This window comes from Emydura macquarii, unplaced genomic scaffold (genome assembly GCF_026122565.2).
Source record: "Emydura macquarii macquarii isolate MOO-44397 ecotype Brisbane River unplaced genomic scaffold, CSIRO-AGI_Emac_v2 contig_1230, whole genome shotgun sequence".
NCBI classification, from domain to species: Eukaryota; Metazoa; Chordata; order Testudines; family Chelidae; genus Emydura; species Emydura macquarii.
In genome coordinates, this window is record NW_027131367.1 from 6,816,642 (window position 1) to 6,833,890 (window position 17,249).

At 37.3% G+C, this 17,249-nt stretch overlaps 1 protein-coding gene across 1 annotated transcript in view; it reads right to left on the minus strand.

Annotated features, from left to right (window-relative positions):
* Window positions 1–17,249, minus strand: part of HELZ (helicase with zinc finger) — a 133,117-nt gene that overhangs the window by 32,280 nt on the left and 83,588 nt on the right. Inside the window, exons 20-22 of the mRNA XM_067547330.1 lie at window positions 11,890–12,073; window positions 10,417–10,645; window positions 3,668–3,872 (exon numbers count right to left, since the gene is read on the minus strand). Coding sequence (XP_067403431.1) covers window positions 3,668–3,872; window positions 10,417–10,645; window positions 11,890–12,073 — 618 coding nt within the window. The remainder of the gene's footprint in view (window positions 1–3,667; window positions 3,873–10,416; window positions 10,646–11,889; window positions 12,074–17,249) is intronic.

Below are 17,249 nucleotides of genomic sequence, written 5' to 3' on the forward strand. Positions count from 1 at the left end.
ACCCCGTATCAAGCTAGCACGAGTATGTGGAGGGGAATTATACCCCTGCTTCATAGTGTAGACGTAAGCCAAAGAGATGGCAGACAGCAGTACTAACATAATCCCTTTCCTCTCCCTTTCATGTACTATTCAACAGTATATATCACATTTTATATGCACTGTAAAAATACTTCCCCATTATATTAGCGGAATGTGTCAAGTTAGAAACAATGTATGTTACCGCCCTGAGATTTTACATGCTGTGGTGAGGGTTTGTAAGGGGTGATGGGCCAGACAATGGCTGCACAACATCTATGCCAGCTGTGAAGGCGATACAAGCATGGCCTCATGCACCCAGAATGATAATCTGAGATCCCTTTAGTCATCTTCTGCTAATCAGTCACCCCACCTTTTGCAAATCATTATCTGTTACTTGATCTTAGCCCCCTTTGGAAATCTGCTTCCCAGAAAGGAAGATACAGCAGATCTACAGAAGACCAGGGACAGCAGATCTTTGGGACGAGTTCTCCTCTGCTGGGTGTATTTTACATCAGAAAGGGAGGCTACAGTCAGAGCCATCACTCCTACACTTTAATGAACACTAACTGAAGACAGCACCTAAGCACCTGAATTCAACAGGACTTAGCATATGCTCGAAGTTAAGCATGTTCATAAATTCTTTGCTGAGTAGGATGCTTTTCTGAATCAGGAAATACACCTTCAAATTTAAAATAATTTTTAAAATCTATTGAAGTTGCAAAACTTTACTTGCCCAGTAAATAAGTCTAGGCAGTTTTCCAGAAGTCTGAGCAAATTAATCAGTTGTTTAAGTACAGAGATGGGTGGATTTGACAAACGTTGACCTATTCATAAACCAGATGAAAGGACAGTGTCAGACTGTCTCTGAATTTCTCTCTTTCTTTTTTTGGATTAATATTATTTTTGAACATAAAATAATTGTTTCTTTTTAACAGTTGTGTTGAAGTAAACAAATACCCAGAAGCTTTTTTAAAAGACTATTCATATAATAAGAGACCTAATACCAAATCATGATAGGCAAGCTTTGTGCCTTATTATCACCCATTCATTACACAATTCTATTGCTATTTTTGTATATGCTGTCAACTGGTATCACATAGTCTGTTATATGCTCGTGAAAACTCTGCTGTACCCAACATGCTTGCTATGCTTTGTGGTAATTGCTTTTATGGACCCTGTTTTCAAAATGTGGACAGCAAAACTTTGGACAAATGAATTTGAAAGGTTGCCTGGTTTGATTGTAAGATACTGTATGTAATTGCATCACATTGTGATTTTTTATTTTTATTTACTGTGCAGTTCTACACCATGTAATGACTGTACAAATAGCACCGTAAAATCCATGGTTATGGTCTCTCAATGACTTCTGGATCAAATTTACAAGTCAAAAACAAACAAAAAGATTTTTCCATTATCTCCCACAATAGCAAACCAACCCACCCTGAGATCTGAAAGTCAAGCCAGATTCTTTCTGGTTTGTGCATCATCACCATTAATAAACACAAATCCACTGTCTTCAGTTAGGTTTCATATGTAATAAGAGCAAGATTTGGCCTAGCACAATTCTGTTGGTAATGCACATGCCAGTACAGAATCTAGCTAACTCAATATTAGCTGTTTTAGCCCTGGAGGGGTGACAGGCAAAACAACTTATTTTTGTCAAGGAAGTTTATGACTGAATAAGCATGGAAGCAGATCTGCTGAGTAAGAAGGTACCATTTTTACAGAGTCACTTTTCATCGTAGATCAAAGTTAAGCAATACCTCTTGAACTACACAGGTATCCATAAACTCACTACAGAACAATTCTTGGGGACTATTCTTCCTATTTCTTCAGTAGTAGAAATATACCAGCATCATTCAGGTCTCCAGCCTCCTCTCTACTAACAACAATAAATGTTATATTTAAAGAGGCCTAACAAGAACAGAACTAATCGCGGGCTTTTAAAACATGAGGGGATAAAAAAGGGAGGTTTATAACTTATTGTAGTTACTTCCTATGTGTGTTCAAGTATTATCTGCTTACTTTACTCCTGTCATCCCAGATGACAACTTGTCAACTATGTTCAGATAGAAGAGCTCTTACTACAGTGATGATGTAGGTGGTAGAAAGATTTTCAGATCTTAGGTTGAAATTAAAGTGCAGGCAGTTTGAAAACGTATCTTTTGACTTATACATCAAATGAGCTTGGTTTACAAGTCATTGAGAAGAAAAAAATAAAACGAAACCATCTGCCCACAAAAACTCATTTTTTTGCCATAACAATTTCTCTGTCATACAGAAACAGCAATTCTTACTTACTAATACAATGCATGTCAAAAACATTTTCAAATTTTACCTATTAAAATTAAACATGGCAAATCTTTTAACTAAAGCACCAGTAAAAACTGAGAAAGCAATAAGAGCAATTTAAAATTAACATATTTGAAGTTTCCTATAAGCCTAATGTTTTGATGCATTATTAGAAGCTTAAAAAGCTGCATTTTGTGTCAGAGGCCAATGGATCTTGATAAAGTAAATGAACATTCCCAATTATAAAGACACATTTTGAAAGGATTGCCATAGTGAAGGCTTTCTTAACTGTACTGTCAAATAAAATTAAAAATCAACCATGAAAACCAGCATTAATTTGAAATTTCAGTTTACCTATTAACTTGTAATAAAAAAAAAATATAAAACTGCAAAAAAACTGTTCTTTTTTCATATAAAAATTAAATTTTTCACAGACCTGACAAAGCACATTTTAATTGCAAACATGAATTGATTAAAACAGTATCTCTTATTTATTAACATTTCATGATAACAATGTAGAATTTCATATTATTCTTAATGAGCACAACTGGGGAGGAGGACCATATGCTTTAAGCATTCTTGTACTATCTTCTCTCTTGGGAAGGGGAGAGAGAGTTAGTTTTGGGTGATGATAAACTTCACCCTTATATCAACTAAGAACATTTTCTAGTTACATCCTTGACGCTAACTAAAAATTAGCCTTTTGACAATCAGCAATAAGGAGCTAATGCAAAATAAATACCATATTTCAATAAATTTAAGACAAAAAGGGACCATTATGATCATCTAATGTGACTTTCTGCAAAACGTAGGCCACTGAATTTCACCTGGTAATTTCTGCACCAAGCCTAAAAACCTGTGATTACTGTTTCACTGGTTCCTTGTACTCCCCCACTGGCCTGTCTGTATCCACTTGTTGTCTCTTGCCTTAGACTGTAAGCTCTTAGGGGTAGGGACTATCTTTTTGCTCTGTGTTTGTACAGCACCTAACACAATGGGGTCCAGATCCATGAGTAGGGCTCTTAGGTGCTACAATAATACAAACAATAAACAAACAATATAAATAAACAAACTATGGTTGAGCTAGAGCATATCTTTCAGTAAGAGATCCAATCTTGTCCAGTCCTAAGCTATTGTTAAATAAATACTACCTTGTAATTAGGTCTAATGCCTTCTTTTGAAATTGTTGAAGGCCCCTTCAGCAACTGTATTGATATCTCCTACCGTAAGTCTGTATATGTGTGGAAGCAATTTTAAAACAACAGCTAGCTCAATAAACCTTTTATATCATTTCTCAACACATATTTCTACCTTCACTCCCACCTCCTGACAAACTTCATTACCAATTATACTTTACCTTGGGTGGCGATTGTTGCTGTTTGTTGGTATTTGCTGAATGTTGCTGTCGCAGAGCCCGAGGGATAAACTCGGGTGCCAATGGATTCAACACATAGGTTTTCTTTAACTCCAAAGCCTCCAGCTGAGCCTTGATCTGTTCAAACGTGATACCATGGAGGCTCTCATTCTCGTGACACAGGGCAATAAACCTCTCCCAAAATTTCCTATGAAAAACAGTTAAAAAAGAATAAAAAGAGGAAGATTTAACAAGTCAGGTTATAGTTAACAGAGGTTTTACACAACTAAGTAGTTTGTATTTTCCCACATGTCCATCTTACACATCCTGCTTCCAATTCTGCAACCTGATCCAGTGGCTGGGCCAATGCACATACGTGGAGCCCCAACCACAGAGTGGGCATAAAGTCTGTCCAGGCAGATCAGACTGCAGCCCTGGACATTTTTGTCACCTCATTTCTGATTCTTATGCCAATGTCAACATAACAGCAGAGACTGCACTAACTTGGAAATTTTCTAGAAGACCAAAACAAACAATAAAAACATGCTAAAGCCATAAAACTAAATGGCTTTTCATCTATTAATCTTAAAGTGCTGTACAAAGGTTAATATCATTATCCTCATTTTTTCAGACGGGGAAACGGAGGCATCTGTCATTCCAATTTCTCAGTGTGACTCTTATGTAGAAGTCTACTTTTTAAAAAAAAATATATATATATATGCGGCAGTCAGTATCTATTGGAAAAACATTTGATTTTAGGAGTTCTATCAACAAATACTTTTTCTGAAAAAAAAAGCTGAACATGGGACAGTCATTTTCCTCTGAAAAAGTTTAAATCTTTCATTGTTTAAAAAAAACCATAACAACCAGTTGTTTACCAGACTCCTTTAATCAACGAAAAATGATTAAACTATCTCTTTCAAACAATGAAAAGTGATGAAAAATAAAAGAAGTACATTAGACTTTGAAAAGTCGAAAACATTTAACGGCACATTTCATAATAATCCCCCTCTTTAATTTCCATTTTTTTGTGAGAGATTAAAGACAACACGATGACAATATTTTACACTAGTAATGTCTGCTGACAATCGAAGACTGAGTTCTGTTCTGAAAGATGTTGAAAAAAACTAAAGGCCTGTATAATGTATTTCTATTATTCATAAGCAGATTTGGGGGTGCCTGCTTCTTTAGTTTTTCAGGTGCTTTCCTAAATCTAAAGTGATAAGAACTATATTCATATGTAGATCTTAAAATGCTTTGCAGACGATGGGAAGTATCATTAATGTCTATTTTACAAATGGGTTTCCCATGAGGCCCAGCAAATGAGCAAAGAATTATTTTTAAAAATATAAGATTCTGCCTTCACAGGCAAAAACCTGGCTGTTTCTTCTGTAGGAAGGAGAGCCAAAGGAAAACTGGAGGGCCCATGTGTTGGGGTCCACCAAAACCTGTAAAACTGACATTCTGCAGGCCTGCTGCACACTGACCCGCAAAAAGGGTTTAAGGATCAAAGTCTCTTGCTCCACCTATGGCCACTAGGCATACAGAGAGGAGCTTGGTGGATGGTCCTGTTAAAGGAGCAGAATCTGCACATTTTGGTCAATAAATGACAAGTTTTCTGTGGGGGAACACCACATTTTTGGTTCTATGTTTGTACAGCACCCAGCATAATGGGGCCTGGTCCATGTCTAGGGCTCTTAGGCGCTATAGTAATTTAAATAAATAATTATAATTAAAAAATGAGTTCTAAAAGCAACAAATGCTAAAGGATAATGTAGAAGTAATGAAGCTTTGCTTTGTATGCACTGGGGAAGGCAGAGAATCTGGCAAAAGACTGGAAGAGGCATAGCCAAATCCCATTCTCTCTGGTATTTGCAAGGATAGAGAGAAACAGTCCAAGAGTGAAAAATCTAGCCACATTGAAGTCAATGGCAAAACTCCATTTGACTACAATGAGGTCAGGATTTCACCCCAAATGGGTGAAAGTGCAGAAAAAAATAGTAATGTTCTATTTAGCTTCCGTGGAATCAACATTCCAGATGTTTTTGCCACTGGTGTATTTCTCCATGCTTATGTATGACACAGCTATTTTATCATAAATAGGAATCAAGGCTTTACAACACGAAGGCATCCTAGATATTTCTTGAACAATTCTATTAGAAAGTGAGTAATCGAGCTTTGTTGATTAATGGGGTGACACATTCTGTATTTGCAGATGGATCATTTTTCCCCACACCTTTTGCTTTAAAATTTATAATTACCCTAGTATTTATGACAGAATGAACGAAAAGATTAATGCTGCATTCAAAAAAATAACTCTGCTCATTGTCTACAGCCAGAGATAAGAGAATTATTTGTTATGTCCGTCTCTCATGACACAAAATATAGATTTATTTAAACCCCTTTCATTTCATTTAGCTTGTTCAGAATGGCAAAGCATGAGAATTAACTGGTCAAGTCATATACAATTAACATTATTTGCCAAGTCATACCTAACCAAGGTTAGGGAATGTTCTGAAGTACTAAATAAAAGTACAGTTGGATTGTTCCTAGGAGAATGGGGAGTGCAGGGTAAAGAGATCCTGTCCAACCTCTTACATCAGTTTGGAAATAGTACCAAAGAAAGAGAATTCCATGAAGTTATAATGAGTAACTGAGAAAAAAGCATTGTGAAAGGCGGACTCAACTGATGAAATGTACTCACTGCATAAAATGTGCAAGAAGGACACAACTTTAGTCCACACTACAAAGAACTCTAAAGCACTGTACAAAAGTGTAGGCAACTGTAACAACATGGAAAGAATACTCCATTAGCTCCCCTTTTCTCCTCCTGCAGCTGGCCTTTTAAGGAAACAGGACAGACAATCAGTCAGCCTGGTTCCAGGTGGCAAGTTCACCCAGCCTATGGTAATGCAGATCCTGAAAGAAGAGACGCCAGTGGTCAACCACTGCCATTCATAGGCAAAGCTGAGGGAGGGCAAGTGTCTACAGCAACAGTTACTAAGGGCATGTCTACACTACACATTTACATTGGCACAGCTGCATCGGTGCTCTCCCGTCAGTTTAATAACTCCACCTCTGTGAGAGGCGGTAGCTATGTCGGCAGGAGAAGCTCTTTCTCCATAGGGGTTAAAGTAGGTATAACTACGCTGCTCGGGGATATAGATTTTTCACACCCCTGAGCAGCATAGTTACAACGAAGTATGTATGTAACATAGACCACACCTCACACACAAGAATTTAAAATAGTCATTCTAATGCCAATCTTTCCTGTGATTTCATGTAAATGAGATGTGCTCTTTTAATTTTCGCTATATAGATGGCCCATTTTCTACATGAGCTTCAAATCATTTGACTGGAAGGCAAACACATATTGCAAGTTTTTAAATGAGAATTAAACAACAATATGGAAATATTTCACTGGATGCTATAATGATGGAGCTCTCTGATTAATCAATGCAGTCGTCAAACCTACCGTGAAGCACCAGAACTCCACTGAGGCCCAGGCACTTTTGCTTAAAACGCCCCAAGCAGTCTCTCTACACATGGAACACTTGTACTGGGGTGTAAGAACAGAAAATAAAATTCTGCTGTCTCTGCTTTGCAGTTGCTCCTGAGTTTAAAGGGAGTGTCTGATAAACAGCCCTGTCTAGTCTGACTGAAACATACAGTAATGCAAGGATTACCCGGGGCATACTTCACATAGCTCTCTACAACCATAGCTACAAATTCCTGACTCACTTTGACAGGTATTAGAATATTTATAAAATTCAAGAACTCTCTAAACTTCTGTTGAGGTCTGTTTTGACTTACAAAATGTCATTTCTTCCAGACTTCTGAACTTTTGTTGTGCTAAAGAACTCTCTCTCTCTGCAGCAGAGTGCCCAAGCCCTCCAGCAGGAATTTCAAACCGTAAATATTCAAATTATTCAGTGAAACAAGACAATGGCATACTAATTGCTTATTTCTTAATTAAAGAGCTTTTTGTTGTGTAAGTTTTGCACAAGATATAAATTAACAGCTGTTGGTCTTGGAAAGGCTGACTGGACCATTAGCTGTCAAAGCTGCAATTTAGTGGCAGCCCAGGCCAAAGTTTTCGAAAGTAAAGAGCTTTTTGTTGTGTAAGTTTTGCACAAGATATAAATTAACAGCTGTTGGTCTTGGAAAGGCTGACTGGACCATTAGCTGTCAAAGCTGCAATTTAGTGGCAGCCCAGGCCAAAGTTTTCAAAAGTTTCAGACACTTAAAGGGTCCAATTTCCAGAAATGTATTGAGACAGAGTATATTTGAAAACCAGAGCTCTTTAAGCTGCCTCAAATTGGGCACCTAAAAAATTCAGACGCTGAAAATCATTCGCCATAACACTTTGCTATCAGGGCTCAAGGAGGTCAGAATTTGGGTCTCAAGGTCAGTCTCAGTACCCTGAACAAACCAAACAACAGAAGCTGGAGAATGTATGAATGAACGGTGTGCATCACTTAAAAAGGGTGACTCTTGAGCCAATCACATATTGGTCTGTGGTACTAATAAATCAAAGAGCCTTCACCCCTTATTGGGTAAACATAGTGCGCCCCAACAGTCCAAGGGGGGGACAGAGGAATATTTGAAAGATCAAATTCCTTAAATGTGATGATCAACATCTTTCCCAACACTGAGAATAATAGAACCAGAAACCTCCAGAGCTGAAAGCAGGAGTTGTCTGTGGAGCTTGAGCTAGGAAACCAGGCCCTACCGTTGGAAGCTGAAAACAGACTCACTTCATGTGTGGATCAAGTACAGCGGGATAATGAGTTACATAAGCAGGCATGTTCAAAAATGCAAGCAAGCAACATGGACAGTGAAATAAAACACACAAAAATCCTTTTGATTTTAGTAACGTATTAGCAGCAGTAAAGAAAAAGTTATTTTGATGTAGATGTAGTAGAAAAAGGTTTGGTTTTCATTTTTTTTAAAAAGGTATTTGGGATTCTCTGAACATCCCCATGAACATCAGAAGCACTGTAATAGAGGGACAGTGCTCAGGAAAGTGAAGTCAATGTAAAGAAAAAAATGACATATTTTAACTGCATTGTTATAACACAGTGCAACATTTATTCTGTTTCAGAAACAAGCTTAAGGCTCCATCTCTGATCATCTTAACATGTCACCCCTTCCATAGAAAGATAACTCTTTGAAGAAAAAGTCCTTTATATCCTTAAAATGACTGTTTAAATCTACTACTATTTTTCACATTTTCTCATTCATGTCTTCAGGAAATTCCTTTATTCAGCTCACATTTGGCTTATTCTAGGTTTACAGAGAAAACAATGGCTTTGTGCTTCCCACTTTCATACAACTGCCATGACGTTTAAGAAAAAAGTTCAGTAATAAATCATACTATTTTTGAACATCCAAATATACTTGCAGTATTTTTATTGACATGAAACTTTATAATAAGTACATTAAAAACAGCTGAAAATAAAATGTGGGGTCCTGAGCTATTAGTATCAAGTACAAATTACAGAATTAGCAAATACAAGAGGAATGCTTTGTCAGTTACCCTACATTACTTATAGAAACACATGCTCTTACCCTATTTCTTTGGCAAGTAACAAATGTAATTTTGGAAGAGACATTAAGACCCAAAGACTGGTCAAGCCTGAGTGAACACTAAAGTTCCGGTGGCACTTTTCCTGGGAGTAGAGGTCCTTGCACAAAGTTTTCCCGCCCCTAATATCTCACTCTTCATCAGCTACCCTCACCGCCATTTGTCTGGTCTTTTCTTCAATCTGAATGTCTGTATCAGGCTCTGCAATACTGCATTTCTGTGTTTCCTACCTAAAAACATTTCAAAGGAGCAGAGTCGTATGTTTCCAATCATACTGAAAATCACTTCGTTGGGCAGAGAAGTACTTTAACCTTGCATTCTGTCTTTTTGTAATTATATCTCTGCTACTTTCATGTTCAATACACAGAGATTTGGTACTGAATTAAAAAAAAAGGAAGAAAAGAAAAATTGCCATGTGCTTAATAATGTTAGTATCCCATTTAGACCCTGAAGTTCACTGGGATAGATGAAAGGTGACTTCTCACCTTTACTGGTGTTATTGATTTTTTGGAAATACAAAACTTGCCACCTTAACTCCAACTATTGAAAAAACAAAACACAATGCATCCTTATCACATCACCTGATTTACACGACTAGAAACATTACAAACTACACTATTACAAATCACTTCCACTTAAAAAACTAACAATTCCCTCCATTAGCAATCTTAGGAGGTAACAGTTAAACACCATCAGTTCATAATCTACACCATACACAGTAAACAGTTTCAAGACAACACCAATTCAACCTCACCAACAACAAGAAAACATCAATTTCTAAGTACTCTGCATGGTTGGAGTCAAAAGTTGCATGTTTAGAACAGAAGAAAAGGCGTGTGTGTAGTGGGTGGTGGAGATGGATAGCATAATATGGACAAGGTGAAATCATGGTTGTAGACTGCAAGAGATGGATGAGAGTTTAACTAGTGTTTTCTTGGCTTTTTACTGATGGCGTGGCATTACCGGAACAATTTTAACGGATTTTAATGAAGGTTTTGTTTAGTGGAATATATATAAATGGTGTAAAAAAACTATATTTGATTCTCCCACGAAACTCATTAAATGCAACTCATTTACTTTTGAAACCTAAAAAGAAAACCAATTTTACTCAAACAAACTATATTCTCTAGCACTTCTGCTTGCACTGCTAACACATATACTGTACCTGCATCTTCCAATGGAACATAAAGCAATTGGGTCTCCCACCACAGCTACCAGGGACTGTGCTCTTGTAATGGCAGTGTTGAGAAGTTTGTAATTGGACAGAAAACCATAATCCAAGTCCTCTGTTGAATCCTCAAGTAACTGCTCCTTCCTTTTGATCAGTGTTTGCTTGTGTTTGCATGTATGCCGTGTTCGCACTGTGCTGAGAAATAAAACTCTAAATTGCTTTCCTAAAGAAAGGAGAGAGGAAAATTTTAGATAATTTTAATGATTTTCAGATGAAATGCAACCAAACGATATCACTTGCTAGACAGATTTCACAACCTGACATTTTACATGTAAGTAATTCTAGAGAATCAATAGTTACTCTTCACGTAAGCAACTTTGTGCAAGAATAATAAGAGTTTAACATTTTTAAATGCATTATAAATAACACTTTTCATTGCAAGAGCAATTTGTTCTTTTAAAGTCCTTGTTTTCCACGCCAGTTTTAAGCACTTCAGAACTTTTTAAATTCTGAACACTTCTACAGAGTTTCTATTCAGCAAGCAATACGTGCAGTACCAATTTACACCAAAGGCTACATCTTATAAAAATCAGACTGTTCCACATGAAAAAATACACATCATTTCAGCCATTTCTGTTTCATAGTTTAGCAAATAAAAATCCCATAAAATTTACACAAATACAAAATTTCTACCTATGTGAAATTAATAAAACATGCACTGTTCTTTTCTGCTCAGCTATTTGAGTTTGCCAGTAGTTACTCTGCAGACGCTCGTCTGCTCTTTGTCTATTTAAAACATGGTCCTGCAAAGAAACATGCCCCCTCACAATCCTACTAGTGTCAGCAGGACACCATGTGGGAATAAAAGTCCAAGGGGGTGGATTTTTTTGCAGAATTGTGGCCCTGGATTGCAAAGACTCTGGGGCAATATGCTTTCTTTATGGATCTTTTCTCCGTAATTGTTTGCAAAGTGCCTAGCACATTGCTGGAGCTAAATAAATAAATAAATAGCAAGCTCTTTTTTGCCTCCATTTATGCAAAAAGTCTCATTAATTTTGAAAAATGGTATACTTCACAAACCATGCGTTTATTTCTTTGGGTATACTATGACGGAGTAATATCTAATGAGCATGTGCATTAGTCAGATTTTGTCACACCAACATTACTGACTGCATATTATTACGTCTACTCTTTTTATTCTGAGAGTCAAGATTATTTTAGCAGCTTCTCCTATATGTTATTTCTTTGTTTAAACTTCTATTACTATCATACTCTAATAATAAAGTACAATCAACTACACCGAGTGAGAAATTTGGGGAGCACAGTTAAAAAAGCTTACTGTAAAAAGCATCCTACATCACTTGTTATAAAATTACACGGATTGACAAATTACATACCAAAATTAGGACTGAATTTCACATTCTTATCTTCATTAGCAGATCCTTAAGACACAGAATTGCTACTTACCCTGAACATTTAGCACTCTTTCCACACTGACATCAGATAATCTCTTTTTTCGAAGTTCTGCCCGAATTCGGAACACTTGATCAGCATATGGTGTTACAACCCCTATACTGCCATCATCCAATTTGCCCCAAGCTACTGGCCATTTTCTTCTCAATTCTTCAACACGTTCTACTACTTCAAATACCTTAAAAAGAAAATCATAAAACCACAGTCCAAAATATTAAGATAATACTTTTAGTCCAGTATCATTCCTTTATATGAAAACAGAAGTGGAATTTTAAAGTTTTATAGGATTTTACAGGCAAAATATCATATAAAACCTTCTTAGTAAACAAAAACCTGCTATTGTATTCCATCATAATGTTTCAAAACACTACAGTTTACAACAGTATCACTAGAGTGTTTGGGGTAATTACTTTGGAACCCCATAAAAAATTCCTATTAGGACCAATGTTTCCTATGAAAAATTAATCTTTACGGCCCAGATTCAGAAAAGCACTTAAGCATGTGCTTAACTTTAATTACTAAAATACTTAAAGTTAAGCTCATGCTAAACTTTGGAGCATCAGGACATTGGGTCATATCTATATCTAGATACATTAACATAATATATGTATTTTTATGGAGGGGTGTTTCATTTTGTGTTTGTATATTTCATGTAACATTTTGAAATCTAAAAAAAAGGACCTACATGCAAGCAAGTATATTGAAAGCTCCTCTGTGACATAAGACTGCACCTGCCTCTGCTATCAATCAATTCAACTGAAGAAAGCATACTGTATGTCACTGAGGAAGACTGATGGTAATGGAGAATCCAGTTCAAAACTTCAGTGGGTGTATGAATAAACCCGTTTCTCCTTCCATAGCAGGTGTGCATTTTTGAGAGTAGAAATACAATAGGAAACCCAGTCTATATTTGTTTGTCAGCACCATGTGGCCTGCTTGCTCTATGCAGGCTACTAGGCAAAAGCTCCATGGACCACTGATTGGGAATCACTGGGTTAGATATAATGGCTGGCCAGGGCCCTGCACTTTGGGAAGTTACAAGGGAAATCTTTGTAACCTGGTCATAACCAAAAGAAACCACTTTATTATGAGGAGGAAGGAAGAGAATTAGAAATGTCATTATTAATTATTACTAATCCAAGGCAACAAAACTGAATCTGAGGTTCACTCTTGCTCCTGATAAAATAAGTGACAAAATTCCTATTGACTTCAAACTGTGCGGGATCAGGTCGTTAATACAAGTAAAGTGTTTTCAGAGTTAAAGCGGGAAATTTCAGTGGTCTGGGGATTACTCAAAATAAATTGAAAAGATACAGCATCTGATGATGATGATTGCTTATTATTTGCATTATGGCAGCTCCGAAAGGCCCCCGAGATTGGAATTCTGTTATGCTCGAACTGTACAGACACATACTGAGGCAGTCCTTGCTCACAGAACTCAGTCTTCATAAAAAGATAGAAGGGTTGTAGGGCAAACAGAGGCAGAGAGATGAGAAGTGACTTAACCATGGTCAAGGAAGATGCAGAACCAGGAATACAATCCAGACCTCCTGAGTCCCAACTCAGAGTCCTATCTACTAGACCATGCTGCCTCCTCAACGATTAGGAGCCAATTCTCTCCCCAAACACAATTTTAGTTCTAGCTCTTTACAGGTACTGTGATAACTCAAGCCAAGGAGATGCATACCTTGAAAGCAGTAGACATGTAAAGAAGCTAAACAAATGTTTGCTGTGAAATACTGTTTGAAGTTAACATTGCAAAACCCTTTTCCCAACCCCTATTTTTAAAAAAACATTCTAAGTTATTGTAAAACAATTTTTATATTTCTTTCTATTTTCAACTTCTACTTTAATTTATTTACATCAGCATTTATAAAACGTGCTCTAGGCACATTCACATCTTTAAAAATGTGTCATCAAAAATTCATAACATGCTGTCAACTATTGGCAGCAAACAGACAATCCCTAAATTAATTACCAACCACCATTGGCAAGAGGAGGCAATAAAGAATCCCATCTCTACTCCTCTTTTAGATTTGATGCGTCTTTCATGCACACCCTTACTCAGACAGTGGTGGGGTAAAAAGGTGAGCTTTGAGAACCAACAATGAGAACTAGTCAATCACTAGGAACTGGGCCTGGTCCTTGGAGTCATTGGCCACCTACAATTCCAAGTGAATTGGTGATAGATTCAGCACCTACAGGATCATGCCTAAAAACTACTTTTAAAAACAGGAAGTTTTTATCTTCATGACACAGAACAGACCTGTTCTCAGTTCCACTCTGCATCATCAAAATCATCTCCTGCTAGGAGGTATCAAAGACAGCAGCCCCTTCTGAGACACATTGGGTAAAGATACTGACACTGTGACAAGTTTTTCTAAAAAACATTGTGAAACCTTTTTTAATATCTATATTCTCATTCAATAAACATATATTTTGCTACCTAAGGTATGATAACGGATCAATGGAAATTTCCTATAGAGCTTCAAGCTCATTCTCTTAAGAGCAACATAGAATCTACACTGTAAGAATTACAAGTATTCTAGATTCTCTTCACTTCCCACCTTGTTATCTATAGGGGGGATAGTTAAAAATAATTAATTAGCCTTCAAATTAGTAAGCCAGGATTTTAACTGCCTGTGAAAAAATTCTTTATGAACATTTAGCATTCTGAACATTTAAACTGACATAAGCTGCAATGGGCACATACCATAAAATAAAAAATGCAGTCCCTCTTACATGAGATTACAGAACAAAAATGGTCCAAAAAAAAAAAAAAGGACTTGCAGAATCAGGACCACCCTAGTGAGAAATGTACCACACAACCTAAAATCTATCGGCCAGATCCTAGGGTGGGGTAAGTTAGAAAACCTCCATTAATATGTGGCGCACTAATTTACACCAGCTAAGGATGTAGCCCAGTGATATTTTTCCATAAAAACATGTATTTTATTTAACAGCAATAACAACTGGCAATTAACAACTGCAGCAGATTACCTAAGAAGGTGGTGAATTCCCCATCGCTTGGAGTATTTAAATCAAGCCTGCATGTCTTTCTAAACGAGATGCTCTAGTTCAACCACAAATAGTTGGGTTACATGCTGTAATCACTGGATGAGGTTCTATGGCCTGTATTACTCATTAGGTCTGACTAGATAACCAGAATTGTTCAGTCTGGCCTAAACATCTATGATCAAACCATACTAATGAACTGATACACCAAGAAATGTTCACTGTTTTGTTTTTTCACTTTGTTTTTTCATTAAATACATTTCAAACATTTATTGTAACATTGAACATTTCTCCACAAAAGGTGAAATTTTCACATGAACTTTCTAGCATGTTTCCTATGCCACAGTCTGATGAGCACAAATTAGCTTCCATGCTAGTAGTCTGAGTAGTGAGCACAGAGTGTGAATATCACAGATTACGTGAGTGCTATACTATGTTATAGGATCTGTGGACAGATATAGTCAAAATATTGTAAATGCAACTTGTAACAGTTTCATAGAGAATCAGCTATACATATTTGATAAATGCTTTATCAAAAAGGTGGATCTTCAAGTCTAGGTTTCTATCGTCTGTAGGGAATGTCACATTGTCATTTTGTGTATGAAAATCTAATGGTCATGAAGTTAACGCCTCTAATTGGGAGTGGGCTTGGAGAGGGCAGGTTTAGGGGATGGGTGCCAGGCACCTAACCATGTTTTCCTCAATGGAGTGAAAGCATGGACATATTTCAAATTGCTCCCGCTGAACAAAGACAGTGATTCAGTGCCTGAATGGGATTTTAAGGATGACTGGACTGCTATTTCATTTGTCACATCCCTCGTTGCGATCCCCATCTCATTCCATTCATCAGCAACTGCTGCTTCTCAACAACTCTAATGCTCCTTGGAGCCTTGGACTCCAGTCCGGATGCTTCACATGCACAGGCAGACTTGCTGTATCCATAAGGAGCAACACTGACATTAGTTGAACTCTGCCCACATGCCCAAAGTTACAGGATTGGGGAAACAGAGACTCCCAGCCATCGACAGTTCAAGGCTCAATCATTTGAGCCAATCAGGCCAATTTGATTATATTTAGCACTACATTATTGGCTGAGTGAAGTGAGGTTTTATACACAACTCGGTAGCATTTCTCTGTTTGTCTGTCTGTTTTGAGATAGAAGGATAACTTTTGAACACCACATCAGATCAATTGCAAAATTTCAGGGATCTTTCTAGACATCAATGGGCAGAAGCATTTGGTGAAAACTAAAAATCTTAAAGGGGGAAATGGGGGTCACACAGAACCCCGAGCATTTGGTTAGTAGACCCTGCAGCTTCTACCACCTCCATTATTGTCTATAGATCAAAGAACAGATTGATGGCAGCTACTATCACCTCCTACCATAACAGCTGCAACTATCCTAATAAAGAAATAAGAATGGTGAGGGAGAGGGGACTAGGAAGCACACACAGCCCCTGGCATGGGGAGAAGAATGGGAGACCTTGACCTGGGGTGATACAGAATCACTGGCAAGTGGCGGAGGGGAAAATTGGGGGGGGGGGGCGCGGCACAGAGCTTCTAGCATGGGGAGAATGTGCAGGAGTTGCAGAGTCCCTGAAATAGAGGGGGATGGGAAGATGGCACACAAGGAGCTTGTGGGCTGGAATGGAGGAATTCAAGGAACTCCTCGTGTGTGCAATGTGCCAGTATGTGACCACCTAGTAAACACATTCAAAGTTTGTACAGTGCGTGTCAACAGATATTAAAGTTGTTTGTACTGTTACTTCTGAGCTTCTGGTTTGCTTGACAAATGGACAGACAAAAAACAGAAGCAGATCCATCAAACTGAGACAACAATGGTAAAAGTCATAACCATAGCCAGGAATAGTTTGTTTTAAATATCACAGATTTTAGGAATGCAGTAAATATATATTGGAGGTGTTTGTGCAGGGCTCGAATACAGACAGTGAAAATACTTTAACTGCAATTCTTCCAAGCTTCACAGTTCCTAAATTCTGTAACCATTTAAAAAGTCTATTTTGTTGCCAAAACACACTGGAATAGATAAATAGTACAAGAGCTGTAAAAACTGCTATAATCCCCTTGTAGGTTTATTCAGCTACCAGGTAAAATTTTCTGAAAATCCACTGCTTCTGGATATATACTTAGAATTACAACTAATAATAAAAACTGGAAGTATATTTTTCAATTCTGAAGCCCTTATGCTTTTCATAAATATAATATAAGCTTTTACACGTCTCTAATGCCTGCAGACACTATTGTAACACTGAATGCGCTAATACAAATGTGGGGATTTTTTTTAATCAGCGAAAGCTAACGTTAATAATGCTCCTTCA